This window comes from Cherax quadricarinatus, chromosome 78 (assembly GCF_038502225.1).
Source record: "Cherax quadricarinatus isolate ZL_2023a chromosome 78, ASM3850222v1, whole genome shotgun sequence".
NCBI lineage: Eukaryota > Metazoa > Arthropoda > Malacostraca > Decapoda > Parastacidae > Cherax > Cherax quadricarinatus.
The window spans coordinates 19,279,516-19,302,215 of record NC_091369.1 but is presented as its reverse complement, the minus strand read 5'-3'; the positions used below and the strand labels follow the sequence as shown (position 1 = coordinate 19,302,215).

General features: G+C 38.4%; 1 protein-coding gene across 1 annotated transcript in view; it reads left to right on the top strand.

The window, feature by feature from the left end:
- The window catches only part of LOC128701484 (methyltransferase-like protein 25B), a gene marked incomplete at its 5' end in the record, with an annotated part of 360,140 nt that overhangs the window by 18,170 nt on the left and 319,270 nt on the right, over positions 1 to 22,700 (top strand). The window contains 1 exon segment of the mRNA XM_070101757.1: positions 1,018 to 1,190. Coding sequence (XP_069957858.1) covers positions 1,018 to 1,190 — 173 coding nt within the window.

The window sequence follows — 22,700 nt, the reverse complement described above, 5'->3', positions numbered from 1 at the left end:
ATTTCTGAATCCGAACTGACAAGGGTTTAATATGTTGTGTGAAACAAGGTAGGAATAGATCCGTCTATGAATTAATTTTTCAAAGATTTTAGAGAGCAGTGGTAACTTAGATATTGGTCTATAGTTATTCAAGTCAGCTTGGTCACCTCCTTTATGGATTGGAGTGACCCTCGCTATTTTGAGGATTTTTGGTAAGGTAGATGATTCAATGGATTTGTTAAAGAGCGTTGCAATGATTGGTGACAATACGTGAGAAGCTTTTTTGTACATTAAAGCAGGCAAGTTGTTTATGTCTCCTGCCTTGTTTTTAAGGGTGTTTATGATGAGCATAACTTCAATGTGGTTGGCTGGAGCTAGGAATAGTGTATTTGGGTAGGTACCTATGAGGTAGTCTGATGGACGGGTGTTAGTGCTTGGTATTTTGTTTGCTAGATTTTTTCTTATGGTGGAGAAGAAAATAACATTAAGTCTGCTGTTTCGGTTGGAGTGAGTAGGGGTTCAGATAGAGTTTTCCAGGTTTTTTTCATATCACCTTTGATGTTATGTAATCTATTTTCATAATACAATTTTTTTGACCTTCTTATCAGGCTGGTAAGTGCTGACTAGTAATTTTTTGACTGTTCTCTAGTTATTTGACCCATTCTATATTGTTTTTCATATTTGTGCTTTGTGTTAATGGATTTGAGGATGCTTGGTGTTAGCCAGGGATTATTCAGTCTCTTTGCTGTGATCTGTTTAGTTTTTCTGGGGCAATGTCTGTTATAGAGGCATTGGGGTTTTTTTAGAAAATTATTTATACATTCATTCATATCTGTATATGTTTCAAGCTCATTTTGCCAATTGATGTTATTCATAGCTGCTATAAAGTTGTTAACTGCTGTCTCGTTATTTAAGTGAATGTAAGACTTATCACAACTCTATATCACCATACACACTCATGATAAATACCTCACTAAGTTTATAAACATAAGTAGTATTACAATGTGAAGTGCAGAGAGATATATTTGTGTAATACAGGTGGTGAGAGGAGCCTGGCCAGAGCTGGAGTCAGGAGGGACAGTGTGTGGACTTGTGGGACTCCATACTTGTGGAAACTTAGCATCCACTATGTTAAGAATCTTCAGCAATATGTCAACTTGCCGAGCAGTTGTATCTGTTGCCTGCTGCTACATGAAGCTTCATACACTCAGGTAATTACACTTGTATACCTTTTTGCTGAGGTAGTAGGTTGGTAGACAGCAACCACCCAGGGAAGTACTACCGTCCTGCCAGATGACTGTGAAACAAAAACCTGTAACTGTTTTGCATGATGGTAGGATTGCTGGTTTTCTTTTTCTGTCTCATAAACACGCTAAGATAACAGGGATATCTTGCTACTCCTACTTACACCTTGGTCACACTTCACAGACACGCACATGCATATATATATATACATACATCTAGGTTTTTCTCCTTTTTCTAAATAGCTCTTGTTCTAATTTATTTCTTCTATTGTCCATGGGGAAGTGGAAAAGAATCTTTCCTCCGTAAGCCATGCGTGTCGTATGAGGCGACTAAAATGCCGGGAGCAATGGGCTAGTAACCCCTTCTCCTGTATACAATTACTAAAAAAGAGAAGAAGAAAAACTTTATAAAACTGGGTTGCTTAAATGTGCGTGGATGTAGTGCGGATGACAAGAAACAGATGATTGCTGATGTTATGAATGAAAAGAAGTTGGATGTCCTGGCCCTAAGCGAAACAAAGCTGAAAGGGGTAGGAGAGTTTCAGTGGGGGGAAATAAATGGGATTAAATCTGGAGTATCTGAGAGAGTTAGAGCAAAGGAAGGGGTAGCAGTAATGTTAAATGATCAGTTATGGAAGGAGAAAAGAGAATATGAATGTGTAAATTCAAGAATTATGTGGATTAAAGTAAAGGTTGGATGCGAGAAGTGGGTCATAATAAGCGTGTATGCACCTGGAGAAGAGAGGAATGCAGAGGAGAGAGAGAGATTTTGGGAGATGTTAAGTGAATGTATAGGAGCCTTTGAACCAAGTGAGAGAGTAATTGTGGTAGGGGACTTGAATGCTAAAGTAGGAGAAACTTTTAGAGAGGGTGTGGTAGGTAAGTTTGGGGTGCCAGGTGTAAATGATAATGGGAGCCCTTTGATTGAACTTTGTATAGAAAGGGGTTTAGTTATAGGTAATACATATTTTAAGAAAAAGAGGATAAATAAGTATACACGATATGATGTAGGGCGAAATGACAGTAGTTTGTTGGATTATGTATTGGTAGATAAAAGACTGTTGAGTAGACTTCAGGATGTACATGTTTATAGAGGGGCCACAGATATATCAGATCACTTTCTAGTTGTAGCTACACTGAGAGTAAAAGGTAGATGGGATACAAGGAGAATAGAAGCATCAGGGAAGAGAGAGGTGAAGGTTTATAAACTAAAAGAGGAGGCAGTTAGGGTAAGATATAAACATCTATTGGAGGATAGATGGGCTAATGAGAGCATAGGCAATGGGGTCGAAGAGGTATGGGGTAGGTTTAAAAATGTAGTGTTAGAGTGTTCAGCAGAAGTTTGTGGTTACAGGAAAGTGGGTGCAGGAGGGAAGAGGAGCGATTGGTGGAATGATGATGTAAAGAGAGTAGTAAGGGAGAAAAAGTTAGCATATGAGAAGTTTTTACAAAGTAGAAGTGATGCAAGGAGGGAAGAGTATATGGAGAAAAAGAGAGAGGTTAAGAGAGTGGTGAAGCAATGTAAAAAGAGAGCAAATGAGAGAGTGGGTGAGATGTTATCAACAAATTTTGTTGAAAATAAGAAAAAGTTTTGGAGTGAGATTAACAAGTTAAGAAAGCCTAGAGAACAAATGGATTTGTCAGTTAAAAATAGGAGAGGAGAGTTATTAAATGGAGAGTTAGAGGTATTGGGAAGATGGAGGGAATATTTTGAGGAATTGTTAAATGTTGATGAAGATAGGGAAGCTGTGATTTCGTGTATAGGGCAAGGAGGAATAACATCTTGTAGGAGTGAGGAAGACCCAGTTGTGAGTGTGGGGGAAGTTCGTGAGGCAGTAGGTAAAATGAAAGGGGGTAAGGCAGCCGGGATTGATGGGATAAAGATAGAAATGTTAAAAGCAGGTGGGGATATAGTTTTGGAGTGGTTGGTGCAATTATTTAATAAATGTATGGAAGAGGGTAAGGTACCTAGGGATTGGCAGAGAGCATGCATAGTTCCTTTGTATAAAGGCAAAGGGGACAAAAGAGAGTGCAAAAATTATAGGGGGATAAGTCTGTTGAGTGTACCTGGTAAAGTGTATGGTAGAGTTATAATTGAAAGAATTAAGAGTAAGACGGAGAATAGGATAGCAGATGAACAAGGAGGCTTTAGGAAAGGTAGGGGGTGTGTGGACCAGGTGTTTACAGTGAAACATATAAGTGAACAGTACTTAGATAAGGCTAAAGAGGTCTTTGTGGCATTTATGGATTTGGAAAAGGCGTATGACAGGGTGGATAGGGGGGCAATGTGGCAGATGTTGCAAGTGTATGGTGTAGGAGGTAGGTTACTGAAAGCAGTGAAGAGTTTTTACGAGGATAGTGAGGCTCAAGTTAGAGTATGTAGGAAAGAGGGAAATTATTTCCCAGTAAAAGTAGGCCTTAGACAAGGATGTGTGATGTCACCGTGGTTGTTTAATATATTTATAGATGGGGTTGTAAGAGAAGTAAATGCGAGGGTCTTGGCAAGAGGCGTGGAGTTAAAAGATAAAGAATCACACACAAAGTGGGAGTTGTCACAGCTGCTCTTTGCTGATGACACTGTGCTCTTGGGAGATTCTGAAGAGAAGTTGCAGAGATTGGTGGATGAATTTGGTAGGGTGTGCAAAAGAAGAAAATTAAAGGTGAATACAGGAAAGAGTAAGGTTATGAGGATAACAAAAAGATTAGGTGATGAAAGATTGAATATCAGATTGGAGGGAGAGAGTATGGAGGAGGTGAACGTATTCAGATATTTGGGAGTGGACGTGTCAGCGGATGGGTCTATGAAAGATGAGGTGAATCATAGAATTGATGAGGGAAAAAGAGTGAGTGGTGCACTTAGGAGTCTGTGGAGACAAAGAACTTTGTCCTTGGAGGCAAAGAGGGGAATGTATGAGAGTATAGTTTTACCAACGCTCTTATATGGGTGTGAAGCGTGGGTGATGAATGTTGCAGCGAGGAGAAGGCTGGAGGCAGTGGAGATGTCGTGTCTGAGGGCAATGTGTGGTGTGAATATAATGCAGAGAATTCGTAGTTTGGAAGTTAGGAGGAGGTGCGGGATTACCAAAACTGTTGTCCAGAGGGCTGAGGAAGGGTTGTTGAGGTGGTTCGGACATGTAGAGAGAATGGAGCGAAACAGAATGACTTCAAGAGTGTATCAGTCTGTAGTGGAAGGAAGGCGGGGTAGGGGTCGGCCTAGGAAGGGTTGGAGGGAGGGGGTAAAGGAGGTTTTGTGTGCGAGGGGCTTGGACTTCCAGCAGGCATGCGTGAGCGTGTTTGATAGGAGTGAATGGAGACAAATGGTTTTTAATACTTGACGTGCTGTTGGAGTGTGAGCAAAGTAACATTTATGAAGGGATTCAGGGAAACCGGCAGGCCGGACTTGAGTCCTGGAGATGGGAAGTACAGTGCCTGCACTCTGAAGGAGGGGTGTTAATGTTGCAGTTTAAAAACTGTAGTGTAAAGCACCCTTCTGGCAAGACAGTGATGGAGTGAATGATGGTGAAAGTTTTTCTTTTTCGGGCCACCCTGCCTTGGTGGGAATCGGCCAGTGTGATAATAAAAAAAAATAACCTTTTTGCTGAATTTTAGCCCCTTAACTGTCCAAAACATAGATCTATGTTGTTACCGCTAGCACTCCAAATGTAGATCAACGTTTTACTATTTTTCTTGCCTCCAGATTTGGCGCGATTGGCCTGAGATGCCTGGTCAGTAAAGAAGTGGTCTTAACATTTAGTGTGCACAGTATTAAAAAAGTCTGGGACCACTTAGTATCTTATTGGAGCACTAGTTCAATTGAGTGCCAACTAGAGCAAACACCAGTGATTCACTGGTGTCATGTCATATTAACACTCCCCTTTTAACCCTTAAACTGTCCAACGTAGATCTTGTTTTTTTTTTTGGCATTCTTTCTTATGAAGAAAATCAAGGTCAGAGCACTATACGCACAAACATAGATCTACGTTTGGATAGTTTAAGGGTTAAGAGGAAAGTGATGTTGACCCTGAGTTTAGTGGCTTTGAGGTGGATGTGGCCACAAGTGGTCGAAGAAATATCAAAAACCTTGATAATAACCAGTGTGCAACATTTGTGCAACATCCTTTCAATTTTGATACCACTGGTATTTTCATCCTGCCAGAATGTCCTATAACCTATGTCCTAAGTCAAGAGAAACAATTTAGGAACATCTGTAATATGTGTTCGGCAGGCCGGCTGGTTGGGTAGCCGGCTGGCTGGCCGGCTGCTGGGTGGGTGGGTGGCTGGCTGGCTGATTGACTTGGGCTGTCTCTGTCTCTGTTTGTCTGTATCTAACTCTGTCTGTATCTCTGTCTGTCTATCTCTGTCTCTTTCTGTTTGTCTATCTCTGTCTCTGTCTATCCCTGCATCTATCCCTGTCTCTATCTCTGTCTCATGTACACATAAATACAGTAACAGTCAAAACAAATAAAGCCAAGGCAGTGTACACTCATCAGATATCACTCCGCTGCTGCACTGTCAGCAGTGGAGTGACACTTGTGTTACACCGTGCTTTAAGGAGCAGAAACATATGAATACTCACACTAAGTGGGATAAATAAAGACTACAAATACTAATACAGTTTATTTATAGAGTAATATATTGATAAATAAAATAATGGGATAATTATAGACCAAGAACAAGAGATGACTGATGCTCCACTCATAAGAGCATAAATAAGAAGGAACACTGCAGCAGGCCTACTGGCCCATGCAAGGCAGGTCCAATACTCCCACTGGCTTAAGCCACTGCTTTAACCTAGTCAGGTCAGGCCACATTCACTTAAGAACATAAGAGGAGGAACACTGCAGCAAGCCTGTTGGCCCATACTAAGCAGGTCCTTCACAATCCATCCCACTAACAGAATATTTGCCCAACCCAATTTTCAGTGCTACCCAAGCAATAAGTTTTGATAATTCTATTTACTCATGTGCAAGTCCCACTGAAATCCAACCTCTCTCACTCATGTGTTTATCCAATGTAATATATTTATTCAACTTAACATGTTTATCCAACCAAGGATGAAGCACAGCATGTGACTTAGTAGCACAAGCTAGTCAGGTCTAGGCTAGGCTAGATGTTTTTAGCATGCTATTGACATCCCATTTATTAATTCCTGTTTTCCATTTATACTCCTCCACGAGAAAACTTCAGTTTTCAGAACTTTTTGAATTCCAGAATTTCAGATCAAGGGATACAGACATTTATTACTTCTGTTTTATCGATTCAGCACTAGAAATCACCCAATCAACTATTTCAACTACCCAGTAAAGTGATCGGAAATTGGTAATTTAGCCAATTTTCCACAAAGTTCAAAATATTCCAGTTTCAAAATAGAGTCCAGAATAAACAATGCAGGCATTTCTGGTACTAAAATAACATTTCTTCTGGAAATATAATCACTTAAGCAGTATAATGTGATCCTTTATTGACAAAATTTCACCCACACAGTGTGCTTTATCAAGTCATAAACAGATCTACCTGGGTGAAACATACGTGAGTATTTATAGGATGAGAATGCTGGGTGAGGTGGAGAAAGCTGCATGTGACAACCTTCCGAGTAGAGTGATGGAGTCTAAAAACTTGGGTAGCTAAAGCCAGTCAAAATCATATCTGTTTCTGTAATATATGTTACATTCTATCAAATGAAACCAAGAAACCATGAATACAACCTTAAAAACCATGTGAAAATACACCGCAAATTCCCTGTTTTAATCCAAGAACATGGTCTGGTTTTTTTCTCATTATGCACTCTATGCTGCAGGATTTGTTTTATAGAGTGCACACTTAGCACATAGATGCTTTCTCTCATATTTAGGCCCAAATTTACTGCTCACAGCTTATCTGAGTGAGCTGAGCTCGTGGTGTAGAACTACGGCTTGGACCCCGGTTTCAAAGCTGTAGAACTACACGACGGACCCTCAGAGGGTTAAAGGAATATGCCTTGAGCATATCTCATGTGCCATAGAGTTAATTTATTCTAGACATAGGTTTGGATCTGTGTTGTTTGAGGTATCTTCCCAGTTTATATCATTTAGGACCTGATTGACTTGGTCCCGCCTTATGTTTTTGTTATTGAAGTTGAATTCGGTGAAGGCTTCCTCGTGACTGATCACATGTTGTTGGTCTGGGGCCCTGGACATACATGTCTGAACCTCTGTTATGCTATGATCTGAGTACAGTGGACCCGCGCCTTACGATAGTAATCCATTCCTGAGAGCTCATTGTAAGCCAAAATTGTCGTAAGGCGAATTAATTTTCCCCACAAGAAATAATGGAAATCAAATTAATTCGTTTCTGACACCCCAAAGTATGAAAAAATTTTTTTTACTACATGAAATATTAATTTTAATACACACAAACTGAAGAAGACATGCACAATTACTACTCTACTAAGAATAGAATGCATGACACTTACCTTTATTGAAGATCTGGTGATGATTGATGGGATGGGAGGAGGGGAGAGTGTGGAAGTTGTTATTGTTTAGAAGGGGAATCCCCTTCCATTAGGACTTGAGGTAGCAAGTCCTTTTCTGGGGTTAATTCCCTTCTTCTTGTAATGCCACTAGGAAAAGCTTGAGAGTCACTGGACCTCTGTCGCACAACAAATCTGTCTGTAGAGCTCTGTAGCTTCCGTTCCTTTAACCCTTTCAGGGTTTCGGACGTACTAGTACGGCATACGCACCAGTGTCCATGACGTACTAATACGCATAAATTCTAGCGTCTTCAAATCTGTTGAGAGAAAGCTGGTAGGCCTACATATGAAAGAATGGGTCTATGTGGTCAGTGTGCGCAGTATAAAAAAAATCCTGCAGCACACAGTGCGTAATGAGAAAAAAAACTTTACTGTGTTTTTGGATTAAAATAGAGACTTTGCACTATATTTTCATATGGTATTTATTGTTGTATTCTAGTTTTCCTGGTCTCATTGTATAGAGTGGAAGACATATTACAGAAATTGAGATGATTTTGACTGGTTTTACAATGAAAAGTACCTTGAAATTGAGCTCAAAGTAGCAAAAATGCTTGATTTTTACCAAAGTTCAAAAGTAAACAAATCATGCTAAGCGTCCAATACACGTCAACTGGTGAGTCTGATATTCTTTCACAAGTGCATCGATATTATTTATACCATTTCTACACTAATGCAGTAGTCTGCATAACAGTAAATCTTATTTTTTTTTTGTGAGAATAAAAATTCAAAGTGGAAGGCAAAAGAAATGTAAGAGGGGCGTGATGATGTGACTAATGAACAGAGGAAATGTTATTTTAGTGCCATGAATGTCTTTCTTGTTTATTCTGGACCCTATTTGGAAATTGGCATCTTTTGAAATTTGCGTGAAATTGGCAAAATTGCTAAATTCTGACCACTTTATTGGATAGTTAAAATCGGTAAATTGGTGGTTTCTTGTACTCATTCGATAGAAAAAATGGAGTTCTAGTGAAATAGTCATGATTTTTGTCGACTAGTACATTGGAATTGACCGAAAATAGGGCTCAAAGTGAGCAAAATCGCCGATGCGTAAACATCGTCAAGACGGCTAACTTTGCGAGAGCATAATTACGTAAGTTTTCCATCAGATTTCATACTTTTGGTGTCATTATGATCAGGAAAAGATTCTCTATCTTTTCATAAGAAAAAATAATTTTTTTTTTTTTTGAAATTTGTGGGACCCTGAGAACAAGTCTCTGAAAGGACCTGTGGACCCTGAAAGGGTTAAGACTTTCCTAAAATGGGCCATAACATTGTCATTGTACAGGTTGCCAACACGGCTTGCAGTAGCTGTGTCAGGGTGATTTTTATCCATAAAGGTTTGCAGTTCAACCCACTTTGCACACATTTCCTTAATCTCTTTTTTCAATTCCATACTAATTCTCGCCCTTTTTACCACAGGGATGGCACTAGAAGCTTTCCTGGGGTCCATGGTGACATATTTTGCAGTTACAAGCACTAAAAATACTGGAGTAATGTGAAATGTACCGAATGTATGCGTAGATGCGACTGCACTGGCTGGCTTGTAAACACTGGCGCTGAGGCCACACGTGGGACACATCCCGGACGAATCACGTAAGGCGAGTTTTTTATCGTGAGGCGAGGCAAAATTTTTGCGTTCAAATGCTTCGTATGGCGGATTTAACGTACGGCGATGCGTTCGTAAGGTGGGGGTTCACTGTATATTGTTGTTGATATGATAATATTTCGTATCAGATCATCATTGTTAGTGAAGGTGAGGTCCAGTGTATTCTCCAATCATGTTGGCTTTATTTGATGGCTTAATGTGAATTTGGTGTAGAGATTTAACCTTTTGACTGTTTAGGTTGTATGTTTACAGTACGTCTTACGAGCCAGTGTTTTTGATGTATTTATACTCCAAAATTCTAGCAGCTTCAAATCAAGCATGAGAAAGCTGGTAGGCCCACATGTGAAAGAATGGGTCTGTGTGGTCAGTGTGTGCAATATGAAAAAAATTCTGCAGCACACAGTGCATAATGAAGAAAAAACATCTAACCATGTTTTTGTATTAAAGTGCCGAATTTGAGGTGTATTTTTGTATAGTACGTATTTACGATTGTATTCTCATTTTCTTGGTCTCATTTCATAGAATGGAAGACATATAACAGAAATAGGGATGATTTTGATTGGTTTCATGATGAAAAGAACCTTGAAATTGAGCTCAAAGTAGCGGAAATGTTCGATTTATGCCAGTGTTCAAGAGCAAATAAGTGTCCTACTAGCCATTCTAATATGCAGTCACAAATGGGTTAACATTATTTATACAATTATTACAGTAATGCAGTAGTCTGCATAACACTAAATGTTCTGTTTTTTGTATGAATAAAAATTCAAAATAGAAAGCAAGTGTAATATAAGAGGGGCCTAGAGATGTGACTAATGAACAGACAAAATGTTATTTTAGTGCCAGGAATGTCTGCATTGTTCATTCTGGACCCTATTTTGAAATTGGCATCATTTTTAATTTGTGTGAAATTGACCAAATTGCCAATTTCTGACCACTTTATTGGGCAGTTGAAATCAGTAAATGGGTGGTTTCCTATAAACAATCGATAGAATAAATGGAGTTCTAAAGAAATTGCTATGAGTTTGGTCAACTGGAACAATGGAATTGGCCAAAAATAGGGCTCAGAGTGGGCAAAATCGTCGATATGTAAACATCACAGAGATCGCTAACTTTGCGAGAGCGTAATTCCATAAGTTAATCATCAAATATCATAATTTTTGTGTCTTTAACACCGGGAAAAGATTCTCTATCATTTCATAAGATTTTTTTTTTTTTTTTTTTTCAAAAATTTTGCGACACAGAGACACTCTTTAGGATTTGAGTTTTCATCTGACATGTGTATTGTCTTGTTTTTACTTATTAATGTTTTTAATAAATCTGATTATGTAATATTCTTTGTTTCTCATATATATTATGTATTTATGGTAATCTGTTGTTTGTTATACAATACTGACAAGAGGTTGATAGTAAGACGTGTGCAACAGTTAGGTTTCTTTATTCCAAAATGTTATGCCTACACAGTAGGCTTCTTAAGTCGAGTACAGAAGAGATAGCAGAAGCAATAGAGATGTGAAGATGATGTAATCAGTCCATCACCCTTGAATACATAATTTTTGAGGTGGTCAATCTCTCAGCCTGGAGGAGAGTTTTGTTCCATAGTTTGGAGCAATGTGAAGTTAAAATAACAGTATGGTGACTTATATACTGTCAGTACACACATACTCACCTATGTACTCCCACATCAAAACTTCAGCAATCACTTTGAACCTTTTATCCATTGTTGACAGGAATATAATTGAACCATTGTTTTCACTAAAAGCATTTTAGGCTATATGAATATATTCTTTGTCTTATACAAATTTAATTCACTTATAATTAATAATCTACTATTCAACTATGAAATAATTACTGTCCTACTGTACAACTATGATATAATCCTTAGTGTTAAGTAGTCTGTAAGTCAATAATGTTAAGTTGGCCCATAATGCCTAGGCATAATAGAGGCTCTCTTTGCATTGCAACCCACTATTGTAAATATAAAATCTCAATGTACTGTTTGCAAAGGCATAAAATAAATAAATAAATAAATAAATAAAAGGTGAGGCACACCCCACCTTCTATACTCAACTGAAGAAACCTACTGTGAGGCAGAACACTTAAGAATAAAGATACCTAACTGTTGCACATAAGTCGGTATTTTAGACCATTGTCACATTCTATACAGTACTCTGTGTGTAATTCATTATGTTTCGGAGTCTTGGGTGGAAGTAAATAATTTTTTTCATTTTAACAGGCAGTCCATCTTCCATAGATGTTGGGTAATACAAAAAACAGAAGAAATATTTATACTGCCATTCATTCAATTATTGTCTTGCCAGAAGCATGCTGACATAATAGTTTACATGAACCTCTGAATTGCAATATCCTCACACTGTATAGCACTTCCCAACTCCAGGACTTGAGTCTGGCTAAACAGGTAACCTGAATCCCTTCATACATGTTACCTTGCTCGAACTTTGACACCACATCTAGTCATAAAAATCACTTGTCTCTACTGTGATTTAACATGTTGACACAAGGTAACTGGATGCTACAGCCCCTCCAACCCTTCCTGGCAGTACCATCGTCCCTCCTTCACTCCACCCCAGATTTATATGCCCTCCTAATCATCCCATTTTTCTCCATCTTCTCTCAGTGCCCAAGCCACCTCAAATTTAGTTGTTTTTTCAACAAACCAGCCATGATCCAGTTAGACAGGATGACCTAAAAGAAAAAAACAAAAGTTTTATCTTTAAATTTAGTACACGTCCTTCATCACAAATCCGGCATCATTGAGACCTGTAGTGTGCTGGATTACTGAGTCTGCCGGATTACAGAGTGATTAGGTTAGAATACACTTAATAAAATTAACCAACTTGACTTACACAGTTCATTGAACATCAGCAAAAATCGAACATTTCCGCTACTTTGAGCTCAATTTCAAGGTACTTTTCGTCATGAAAGCAATCAAAATCATGTCTATTTCTGTAATATATCTTCCATTCTATCAAATGAGTCCAAAAAAAATGAGGATACAACCATAAAAGCCATACGAAAATATACTGCAAAGAGGCGGCTAATGGCTGAGAAGTTAACTCCCTTATTTATCCTAAGTCTTTTTTATTTTTGTTGTACGTTAAGAAGCATCTTTCCATCATACATTGCCCAAGTTTCAATGAGATAGCCCAACAAAATATTTACCAAAAATCATATATGGCAAGCCCAGGCCAGGTACTAGAAATAAATCACTTTGTCTGACTTTTCTGGGTTATCCCAGGTTCTCTATACATACACTGCTATGTATGATAATCTATGTAACTGTATTTGTGTATACCTGAATAAACTTATTTACTTCTAGTCTGCCAACCGAGTACAAGAAACCGTCCATTTACTTATTTCAACTACCCAATAAGGTGGTCAGAAATTGGCAATTTGGCCAATTTCACACAAATTTCAACAGATGCCAATTTCAAAATAGGATCCAGAATAAACAATGCAGACATTCCTGGCACTAAAATAACAGTTTCTTTGCTGATAAGTCACGTCTCCAGGCCCCTCTTATATTACTCTTGCTTTTCATTTGGAATTTTTATTCACAAAAAAATAGAAGATTTACTGTTATGCAAACTGCTGCATTATTGTAATAATTGTATAAATAATGTCAAGCTATTCTTGACTGCGTATTGGACTGGCAGGTGGACAGGTATTGGATGGTGACATCATTTGTTTACTCATGAGCATCGCTAAAGAGTAGAACATTTTCGCTACTGTGATCGCAATTTCAAGGTACTTTTCGTCATGAAAGCAATCAAAATCATATCTATTTCTGTAATATATCTTTCATTCTATCAAATGAGACTGAAAAAAATGAGAATACTATAACTATAACAACCATACAAAAATATACCGCTAAGCCGCCGCTAATGACTGAGAAGTGAACTCCGCTATTTATGGTCTGATTTCTTTCATTTTTGGTGTACGTGAAGAAGTATCTTTCCATCATACATTGCCCAAGTTTGAATAAGATAACCCAACAAACAACTGAGAAAATAATAATAATAATATTATAATAATAATAATAATAATAATAATATCTTTATTTACTACACGTACATGTACAAGGTACACAGGCCTAGCTGACATCAGTGACATACTACTGTATAGAAAGCCGCTTGTTATGCAGAATATTTCAAGAAAATTAGGTCAGTGTCTCAGGATAACACCCACACTAGTCGGCTAACACCCAGGCACCCATTTACTGATGGGTGAACATAGACAACAGGTGTAAAGAAACACACCTAATGTGTCTACCCTGGCTGGGAATCGAATATTTACCAAAAATCATATATGGCTAACCCAAGCCAGGTACTAAAAATAAGCCACGTTGACTTTTCTGGATTATCCTAGGTTCTCTACACATATGCAGCTATGTGTGATAATTTGTATAGATAGTTAGTTTAATATGTTTATTATGCACCCCATACCCATCCTGTGGGCGGTAGTCAAAAGATTACAGAGGTACATAATTGGTCCAGGGACTGGACTATATAGAGAAAATAGCTTTTTTGTTTCAGGTTTATGGTGCAGTACGAGTGTATATCACAGTTAGCCCTGTGCTACACTCCGTTTTCTCTAATATAAGCTACCAAGACAGGGATAGGAGAATGGTATTTGTTTACCATATCCTCTTCATACCTCCGTCGAACTGCTCGGTATTATGCCAAATATTATTTATTCTGGAGTTTTTAAAATGTTTTATGTTATTTATATTGTTTATTATGTTATATTAGATCAATTGTGATAGGCAAATAAGCTGTTGTGTTGATATTAGTGTAATAATAAAGCATATTCTCCTGCTTCATGAGACTGAGCTCATGGCAGCCGACAGTGGCTTCAAAGCCACTTTGTCTTTAATAGATAATGTACTGTGTAGGTGCTTTACATAATGAGAAGCATTTATTTTATTCATTGGAACCATGGCTAGGGCTAAAAGCAAGCAGGTTAAAACAATAAATGGAGAAAAAGAAATTGGAATGACTTGTGCAGCAAGTAGCGCCACCAAACAGTACCAGGAGGTTGGTGTGGTGACCCTGGAAATTTTAAATTATGCTAGCCAAAATTAGTGCCGAATAACTGAAGGAACCGAATAACTGATTGCCGGATTTGTGATGGTGGACCTGTAATGTATACAAGAGAAGGGGTTACTAGCGTCTTGCTACTAGCATTGTAGTCGCTTCTTACCACACACATGATATGCAAGAAGAATTCTATTCCACTTTCCCATGGAGATAAGAGGAAATAAACAAGAACAAGAACTAGTAAGAAAATAGAAGAAAACACAGAGGAGTGTGTGTATATATACAGTTGATCCTCGTTTTTCATAATTAATTCGTTCCACAGAGTGTGACTATTATCGAAATTGACAATTTGCAAATCCATTTTCCCCATAAGAAATCATGTAAATCCAATTACATAATTTGTTCCAGACACCCGAAAGTATCAAAAAAATTTTTTTTTTTTACCTTAACTCTTTCAGGGTCCATGCCGTAGATCTATGGCTTTACGTTGAGGGTCCAAACCATAGATCTATGCCATGAGCTCAGCTCACTCTAATAAGCTGTGAGTGGTAAATTTGGGCCTAGATATGAGAAAATGCACCTATGTGGTAAGTGTGCACCAAATAAAACAAATCCTGCAGCACACAGTGCATAATGGGAGAAAAAAACTGAGACTGTAATTTTCGATTAAAACAGCGATTTTGCAGTGTTTTTGTATGTTTTTTATAGTTGTAGTTGTGATTTCTTGGTCTCATTTCATAGAATGGAAGATATATTACAGAAATAGAGATGATTTTGATTGGTTTTAGTACTGAAAATGGCTTGAAACTGAGCTCAAAGTAGCGGAAATGTTAAATTTTTGCCGATGTTCAAGAGTAATCAAATGACCTCACACATCTAATACACACCAGCTGGTGGGTCTAATATACGTTCACAAATGTGCTGATATTATTTATACAATTATTACAATATTGCATGACAGTAAATGTTCTATTTTTTGGTTTGAATAAAAATTCATTATGTGAATAAAAAATCAAAATGGATTTCATTTGTAAAGCCTCAAAATGTAACTAATGAACAGAGGAAATGTTAGTTTAGTGCCAGGAATGTCTGCATTGTTTATTCTGGACCCTGTTTTGAAATTGGAATATTTTGAACTTTGCATTAAATTGGCCATATTACCAATTCCTGAACACTTTATTTTGTAGTTGAAACTGTTGACTTGGCGATTTCTTGTGCTCAATCAGTAGAATAGAGATAATACTAGTGAAATAACTAAGAATTTGGTCAACTGGAATAATGTAATTGGCCTAAAGTGGGAGTGAAAGTCGGCAAAATCGCCGATTCGTAAATATCACTGACACATCAAAATTCACGAGAGCATAATTTCATCAGTTTTCCATCAAATTTTGTACTTTTTGTTTTATTACCTTCAGAAAAAGATTCTCTACCATTTCATAAGAAAAAATAACAAAATTATTTTTTGAAAATTCTTGGACACTGGTGCACACTTTGAAATTTGGCCTCTGGACCCTGAAAGGGTTAAAGATAGATTTACATGCACAAAAGAATAAACATTAAACATGACAGTTACCTTTATTGAAGGCTGTTGTTTATGAATGGAAGACAGGGAGGAGAGAGGAATGAGAGGTTATTGTTTGGAAGGGGAATCCCCCTCCATAAGGACTCTAGGTCACTTCCCTAGCCACTTCCCTTGCTTAAATATAGATATACATGCAGAAAAGAATGCCAAATAAATGTAAAGCACTAATAAAATGTATAAATGGACATTTAACATCACACTTACCTTTATTGAAGACTCTTATTGGTGTATGACAGATGGGGCAGAGGGAGGGGAGGCGAGTTTATTGTTGGAGAATATGACACTAATATCAACTCTGCGGCTTATTTATGTATCACAATTCAACTAATATGACTTAATAAACAATATTAATAACATAAAAACATACTCTAGAATGAATAAAATAAGTCGTTATGTATGTCACGAGAGGTGTTGTGTTGTTGTTGTTGGGTGTATAAGGGCCACTGTGAGCATAAACTGTCCATAATGGTGGTGAAGGCTGCAGCTGAGGCAGTGGTGTTTTCTGTAGCCCTATATAACTCCAACAACATTGGAGGAGTCAGTAGAATCACTAAAGAAGGCACTCTCTACCACCATCACAGCCTCTACCACCATCACAACCACTACCACCCTCTACCACCATAATAACTGCTACCACCATCAGTACCACCCTCTACCACTATTACAACTGCTACTACCATCACTACCACCCCCTACCACTATCACAACTGCTACCACCCTTTTCCACTATCACTACCACCCTCTACTACTATCACAACTGCTGCTACTCTACCACCACCACTTTCATATTTTTCTACAAACTTTTTCTTAAATTATATGTATTTCTCACATTCTTTACTGAAGGGCTGGCACTAGAAGCTTTCTTTGGAGCCATGGTGGCTTATTTAGCAGTTGCAAGCACTAAAACAAATGAAATATTATGAAATGTATTGTATGAACTCGTGGGATCATCCTCACTCACTGATAAACAATGGCACACTGGCTGGGAATGGAGTATGAGGCTGCTTGGGGCCATGCATACGAGTCCGAGACAAACGACTATTTGCGAGTCAAATGACAATTTTTGAGTCAATGTTTTGTTGAAAAAAACATAACGTTTTTCGAAAATTACGACTTTCGAGCTTTACAAAAAACGAGTGTCCACTGTATGTTTGTACTTGTATGTATATGTAATGTGACCTAAGTGTAAGTAGATGTAGCAAGACATACCTGAAACTTTGCATGTTCGTGAGACAGAAAAAAGACACCAGCAGTCCATCATGTAAAACAATTACAGGCTTCCGTTTTACACTCATCTGATAGGATGGCAGTACCTCCCTGGGCGGTTGCTGTCTACCAACCTACTACCCAGCTCAAATTTAGTTATCCCCCAAAATCAACTATGTTCCACAGAGTACTTACTGCACTGCCTGTGTACACATGTGAAAATGTGTGTTTATTTTACTAGTAATTCAGCAGAGCAAAACAGTGACAACTTTCCAGTTTTTCTTTTCATTTCTAAATAATCATACTAAACTAGAAAATGTGTATTTAGGTACAATGGACCCCCCGGTTATCATAATTAATCCGTTCCAGAGAGAGTGATTAACCCGAATCTGACGATTCTGAATTCATTTTTCCCGTGAGAAATAATGTAAATCCAATTAATCCGTTTCAGACACCCAAAAGTATTAACATAAGAATGATAAAATTGAGTATAAAACAATAATATCACACTTCATTGTAGACTCTTGTTGGTGTATGGAAGATGGGAGGAGGGGAGAGGGTTAGAACATAGGAACATAAGAAAGGAGGAACACTGCAGCAGACCTGATGGCCCATACTAGGCAGGTCCTTCACAATCCATCTCACTAAGAAAATGTTTGCCCAACCCAATTTTCAATGCTACTCAAGAAATAAGCCCATTGCTGCTTCTACTTACAATTAGGTAACATGCCATATACAAATACAAACATATATATACACACACTCCTCTGTGTTTTCTTCTATTTTCTTACTAATTCTTGTTCTTGTTTATTTCCTCTTGTCTCCATGGGGAAGTGGAATAGAATTAAAGTTGTTAGGCATTTGAAAACTAACCCAAAAAGTTTTTTTCTTGTGTATAGAACAAAAGTTAGAGATAAGATAGGTCCTGTTAAAAATAACTATGGGTATCTTACTGACAAAGAGAATGAAATGTGCTCTATTTTTAATAATTATTTTCTCTTGGTTTTCACTCAGGAAGACACTGATAATATCCCAATACATAATTAGGTTTTTTGTGGGCTTGAAGAAGATAAATTATGTAATATCACAGTCATTAGCAAAATGACAGGTAGACCATTTGAAGCAAAATAAGTCGCCTGATCATGATGAGCTTTTTTCAAGGTTCTTAACCCTTTCAGGGTCCCCAGGCCCTCTCCAAGACTTGTTCTCAGGGTCCCCAAATTTTAACCCTTTCAGGGTCGACAGGCCCTCTCAGAGACTTGTTCTCAGGGTCAGCCAAATTTCCAAAAAAAAAAAAACTATTTTTTCTTAGGAAAAGATAGAGAATCTTTTCCCGATCATAATGACACCAAAAGCATGAAATTTGATGGAAAATTTATGGAATTATGCTCTCTCGAAGTTAGCAGTCTCGACGATGTTTACCCATTGGCCATTTTGCCCACTTTGAGCTCTATTTTCAGCCAATTCCAGTGCACTTGTCGACAAAAATCATAACTATTTTGCTAGAACTACATTTTTTCTATCGAATGAGTACAAGAAAACACCAATTTACCTATTTCAACTATCCAATACAGTGGTCAGAATTAAGCAATTTTGCCAATTTCACACAAATTTCAAAAGATGCCAATTTCCAAATAGGGTCCAGAATAAACAAGAAAGACATTCCTGGCACTAAAATAACATTTTCTCTGTTCATTAGTCACGTCCCCAGGCCCCTCTTACATTTATTTTGCCTTCCACTTTGAATTTTTATTCTCACAAAAAATAGAAGATTTACTGTTATGCAGACTATTGCATTAGTGTAGAAATGGTATAAATAATATCGGCGCACTTGTGAAACAATATTAGACTCGCCAGTTGACATGTATTGGACGCTTAGCATAATTTGTTTACTTTTGAACTTTGGTAAAAATCGAACATTTCTGCTACTTTGAGCTCAATTTCAAGGTACTTTTCATTGTAAAACCAGTCAGAATCATCTCAATTTCTGTAATATGTCTTCCATTCTATACAATGAGACCAGGAAGACTAGGATACAACGATAAATACCATACGAAAATATAGTGCAAATTTGCTGTTTTAATCCAGACATTGCAAGTATAGATATTGCAAGTACTCGAAGATGTTGAGAGACTGTTATTGGTGTGGATAAACGAAAAACAGATAGCAGGAGATACCATCTCTCAAGCGATCATATGTGAAAAGGCTAGGAAGTTGCATGACGATTTAATTAGAAAAAGGCCTGCAACTAGTGGTGATGTGAGTGAATTTAAGGCCAGCAAAGGTTGGTTTGAGAGATTTAAGAATCGTAGTGGCATACATAGTGTGATAAGGCATGGTGAGGCTGCCAGTTTGGACCAAAAAGCGGCTGAAAAATATGTGAAGGAATTCAAGGAGTACATAGACAGTGAAGGACTGAAACCTGAACAAGTGTTTAATTGTGACGAAACAGGCCTGTTTGGAAGAAAATGTCAAACAGGACCTACATTACTCAGGACGAAAAGGCACTCCCAGGGCATAAGCCTATGAAGTACAGGCTTACTCTCTTGATGTGTGCTAATGCTAGTGGTGATTGCAAAGTGAAGCCTTTATTGGTGTATCACTCTGAAACTCCCAGAGTGTTCAGGCAGAACTATGTCCTCAAGGCTAATTTGTGTGTGCTGTGGAGGGCAAACAGTAAGGCATGGGTCACTAGGGACTTTTTCTATGACTGGTTACACCATGCATTTGCCCCCAATGTGAAAAATTACCTAATGGAAAAGAAATTGGACCTTAAGTGCCTCCTGGTATTAGACAATGCTCCTGGTCATCCTTTAGACTTGGGAGAACGACTTTCTGGGGACATGAGCTTCATTAAGGTCAAGTTTTTGCCTCGTAATTCCACTCCTCTCCTGCAGCCCATGGACCAGCAGGTCATTTCATACTTCAAAAAGCTCTACACAAAAGCTATGTTTCAAAAGTGCTTTGAAGTGACCTCAGACACTCGATTGACTCTAAGAGAGTTTTGGAAAGATCACTTTAGCATCCTCAATTGTGTAAACCTTATAGGTAAGGCTTGGGAGGGAGTGACTAAGAGGACCTTGAACTCTGCTTGGAAGAAACTGTGGCAAGAATGTGTAGACAAAAGGGATTTTGAAGGATTTGAGGCTAACCCTGAAAAGCGTATGCCAGTTGTGGAATCAATTGTGGCATTGGGGAAGTCCTTGGGGTTGGAGGTTAGTGGGGAGGATGTGGAAGAGTTGGTGGAGGAGGACAATGAAGAACTAACCACTGATGAGCTGCAAGATCATCTTCAACAGCAAGAGGCCAGACCTAAGGAAACTGCTTCGGAGGAGGGGAGAGAGAAATTGAAGAAGTTGCCTACTTCAAAGATTAAGGAAATGTGTGCAAAGTGGCTTGAAGTGCAAACCTTTATGGATGAAAATCACCCTCACACAGCTATTGCAAGCCATGCTGGTGATGATTACAATGACAATATTGTGAACCACTTTAGACAAATAATAAAGGAACGAGAGGTATAGAGCTCTATGGACAGATATGTTATGCGACAGAGGTCCAGTGACTCTCAAGCTGGTCCTAGTGGCATTAAAAGAAGAAGGGAAGTAACCCCGGAAAAGGACGTGCTACCTAAAGTCTTAATGGAAGGGGATTTCCCTTCTAATCATTAACAACTCCCACACTCTCCCCTCCTCCCATCCCATCAATCATCACCAGATCTTCAATAAAGGTAAGTGTCAGTTTGTGTTTATTAAAATTAATATTTCATGTGGTAAAAAAATTTTTTTTCATACTTTGTGGTGTCTTGCACGGATTAATTTGATTTCCATTATTTCTTATGGGGAAAATTAATTCACCTTAGGATAATTTCGGCATACAATGAGCTCTCAGGAACGGATTAATATCGTGAGGTGGGGGTCCACTGTACAGTGAACCCTCGGGTAACAACATCATCGGATAATGAAAAAATCAGATAGCAACACATTTTTGCATCAAAATATTGGCTCGGTTATCAGAAAAGAACTCGGTTAAGGACATCAGTCCCGAACGTGTCCACACAGAATGAGCACCTGTACAGCCAGTGTGCCATTGTTTACAAGCCAGTGAGGACGATTCCACATGTGCATGCTATATATTTTGTATTATTCCATGTTGTTAGTGCTTGTAACTGCTAAATAAGCTACCATGGGCTCAAAGAAAGCTTCTAGTGTCCGCCCTGTGGGAAAGAGGGTGAGAAACACTTTAGAATTCAAGAAAAAGTTTGTAGAAAGATACGAAAGTGTTAGTGGTAGAGGGTGGTAGTATGGGCCAACAGGTCTGCTGCAGTGTATCTGCTTTCTTATGTACACCAACGAGGGTACTTCCCACACACCAGCCAGGGTACTTCCCCACATACCAGCCAGGATACTTCCCATACACCAGCCATGGAACTTCCCCACATACCGGCCAGGGTACTTCCTCACATACCAGCCAGGGTACTTCTCCACATACCAGCCAGGGTACTTCCCCACATACCAGCCAGGGTACTTCCCCACATACCAGCCAGGGTACTTCCCCACATACCAGCCAGGGTACTTCCCCACATACCAGCCAGGGTACTTCCCCACACACACGATTTGATTTGATTGGACTTGCGCATGAGTGAATAGAATTATCAAAGCTTATTGCTTGGGAAGCATTGAAAATTGGCCTGGGCAAATACGATTCTGTTAGTGGGATGGTTTGTGAAGGACCTGCCTAGTATGGGCCAACAGGCCTGCTGCAGTGTTCCTGCTTTCTTATGTGCAAACATTTATGGATGAACATCACCTTGATACAGCTGTTGCATGCCGTGCTGGCAACATCTACAACGGCAATGTTGTGTCCCATTTTAGGGAAATCTTAAAGAGATGCCAGAAACAGAGCTCACTGGACAGATTTTTGGTGTGACAGGGGTCCAGTGACTCTTCAAGCTGGTCCTAGTGGCATTAAAAAACAAAGAAGGGAGGTAACCCCAGAAAAGGACTTGTTACCTGAAGTCTTTATGGAAGGGGATTTCCCTTCCAAACAATTGTAAACTCCTCCATCCTCTGCTGCCCTCTCATCTCATCACTCATCAGTACATCATTAATAAAGGTAAGTGTCATTTCAGTATTGTTTATTTTGCATGTCTCATTGTTTTCTGTGTAGGGAAATGTATATTTCATGTAAAAAAATTATTTTGTTTAATACTTTGGGGGTCTGGAGCAGATTAATTGGATTTCCATTATTTCTTATGGGGAAAATTAATTCAGATAACGAAAAAATCGGTTAAAGACAAGCTCTCTGGAATGGATTAACCCTTTCTGGGTCCAGAGGCCAAATTTCAAAGGGTGCACCAGTCTCCAAGAATTTTCCCCCCAAAAAATGTTATTTTTTCTTATGAAATGGTAGAGAATCTTTTTCTGAAGGTAACAAAACAAAAAGTACGAATTTTGATGAAAAATTGATGAAATTATGTGCTCACGAATTTTGATGTGTCAGCGATATTTACGAATCGGCG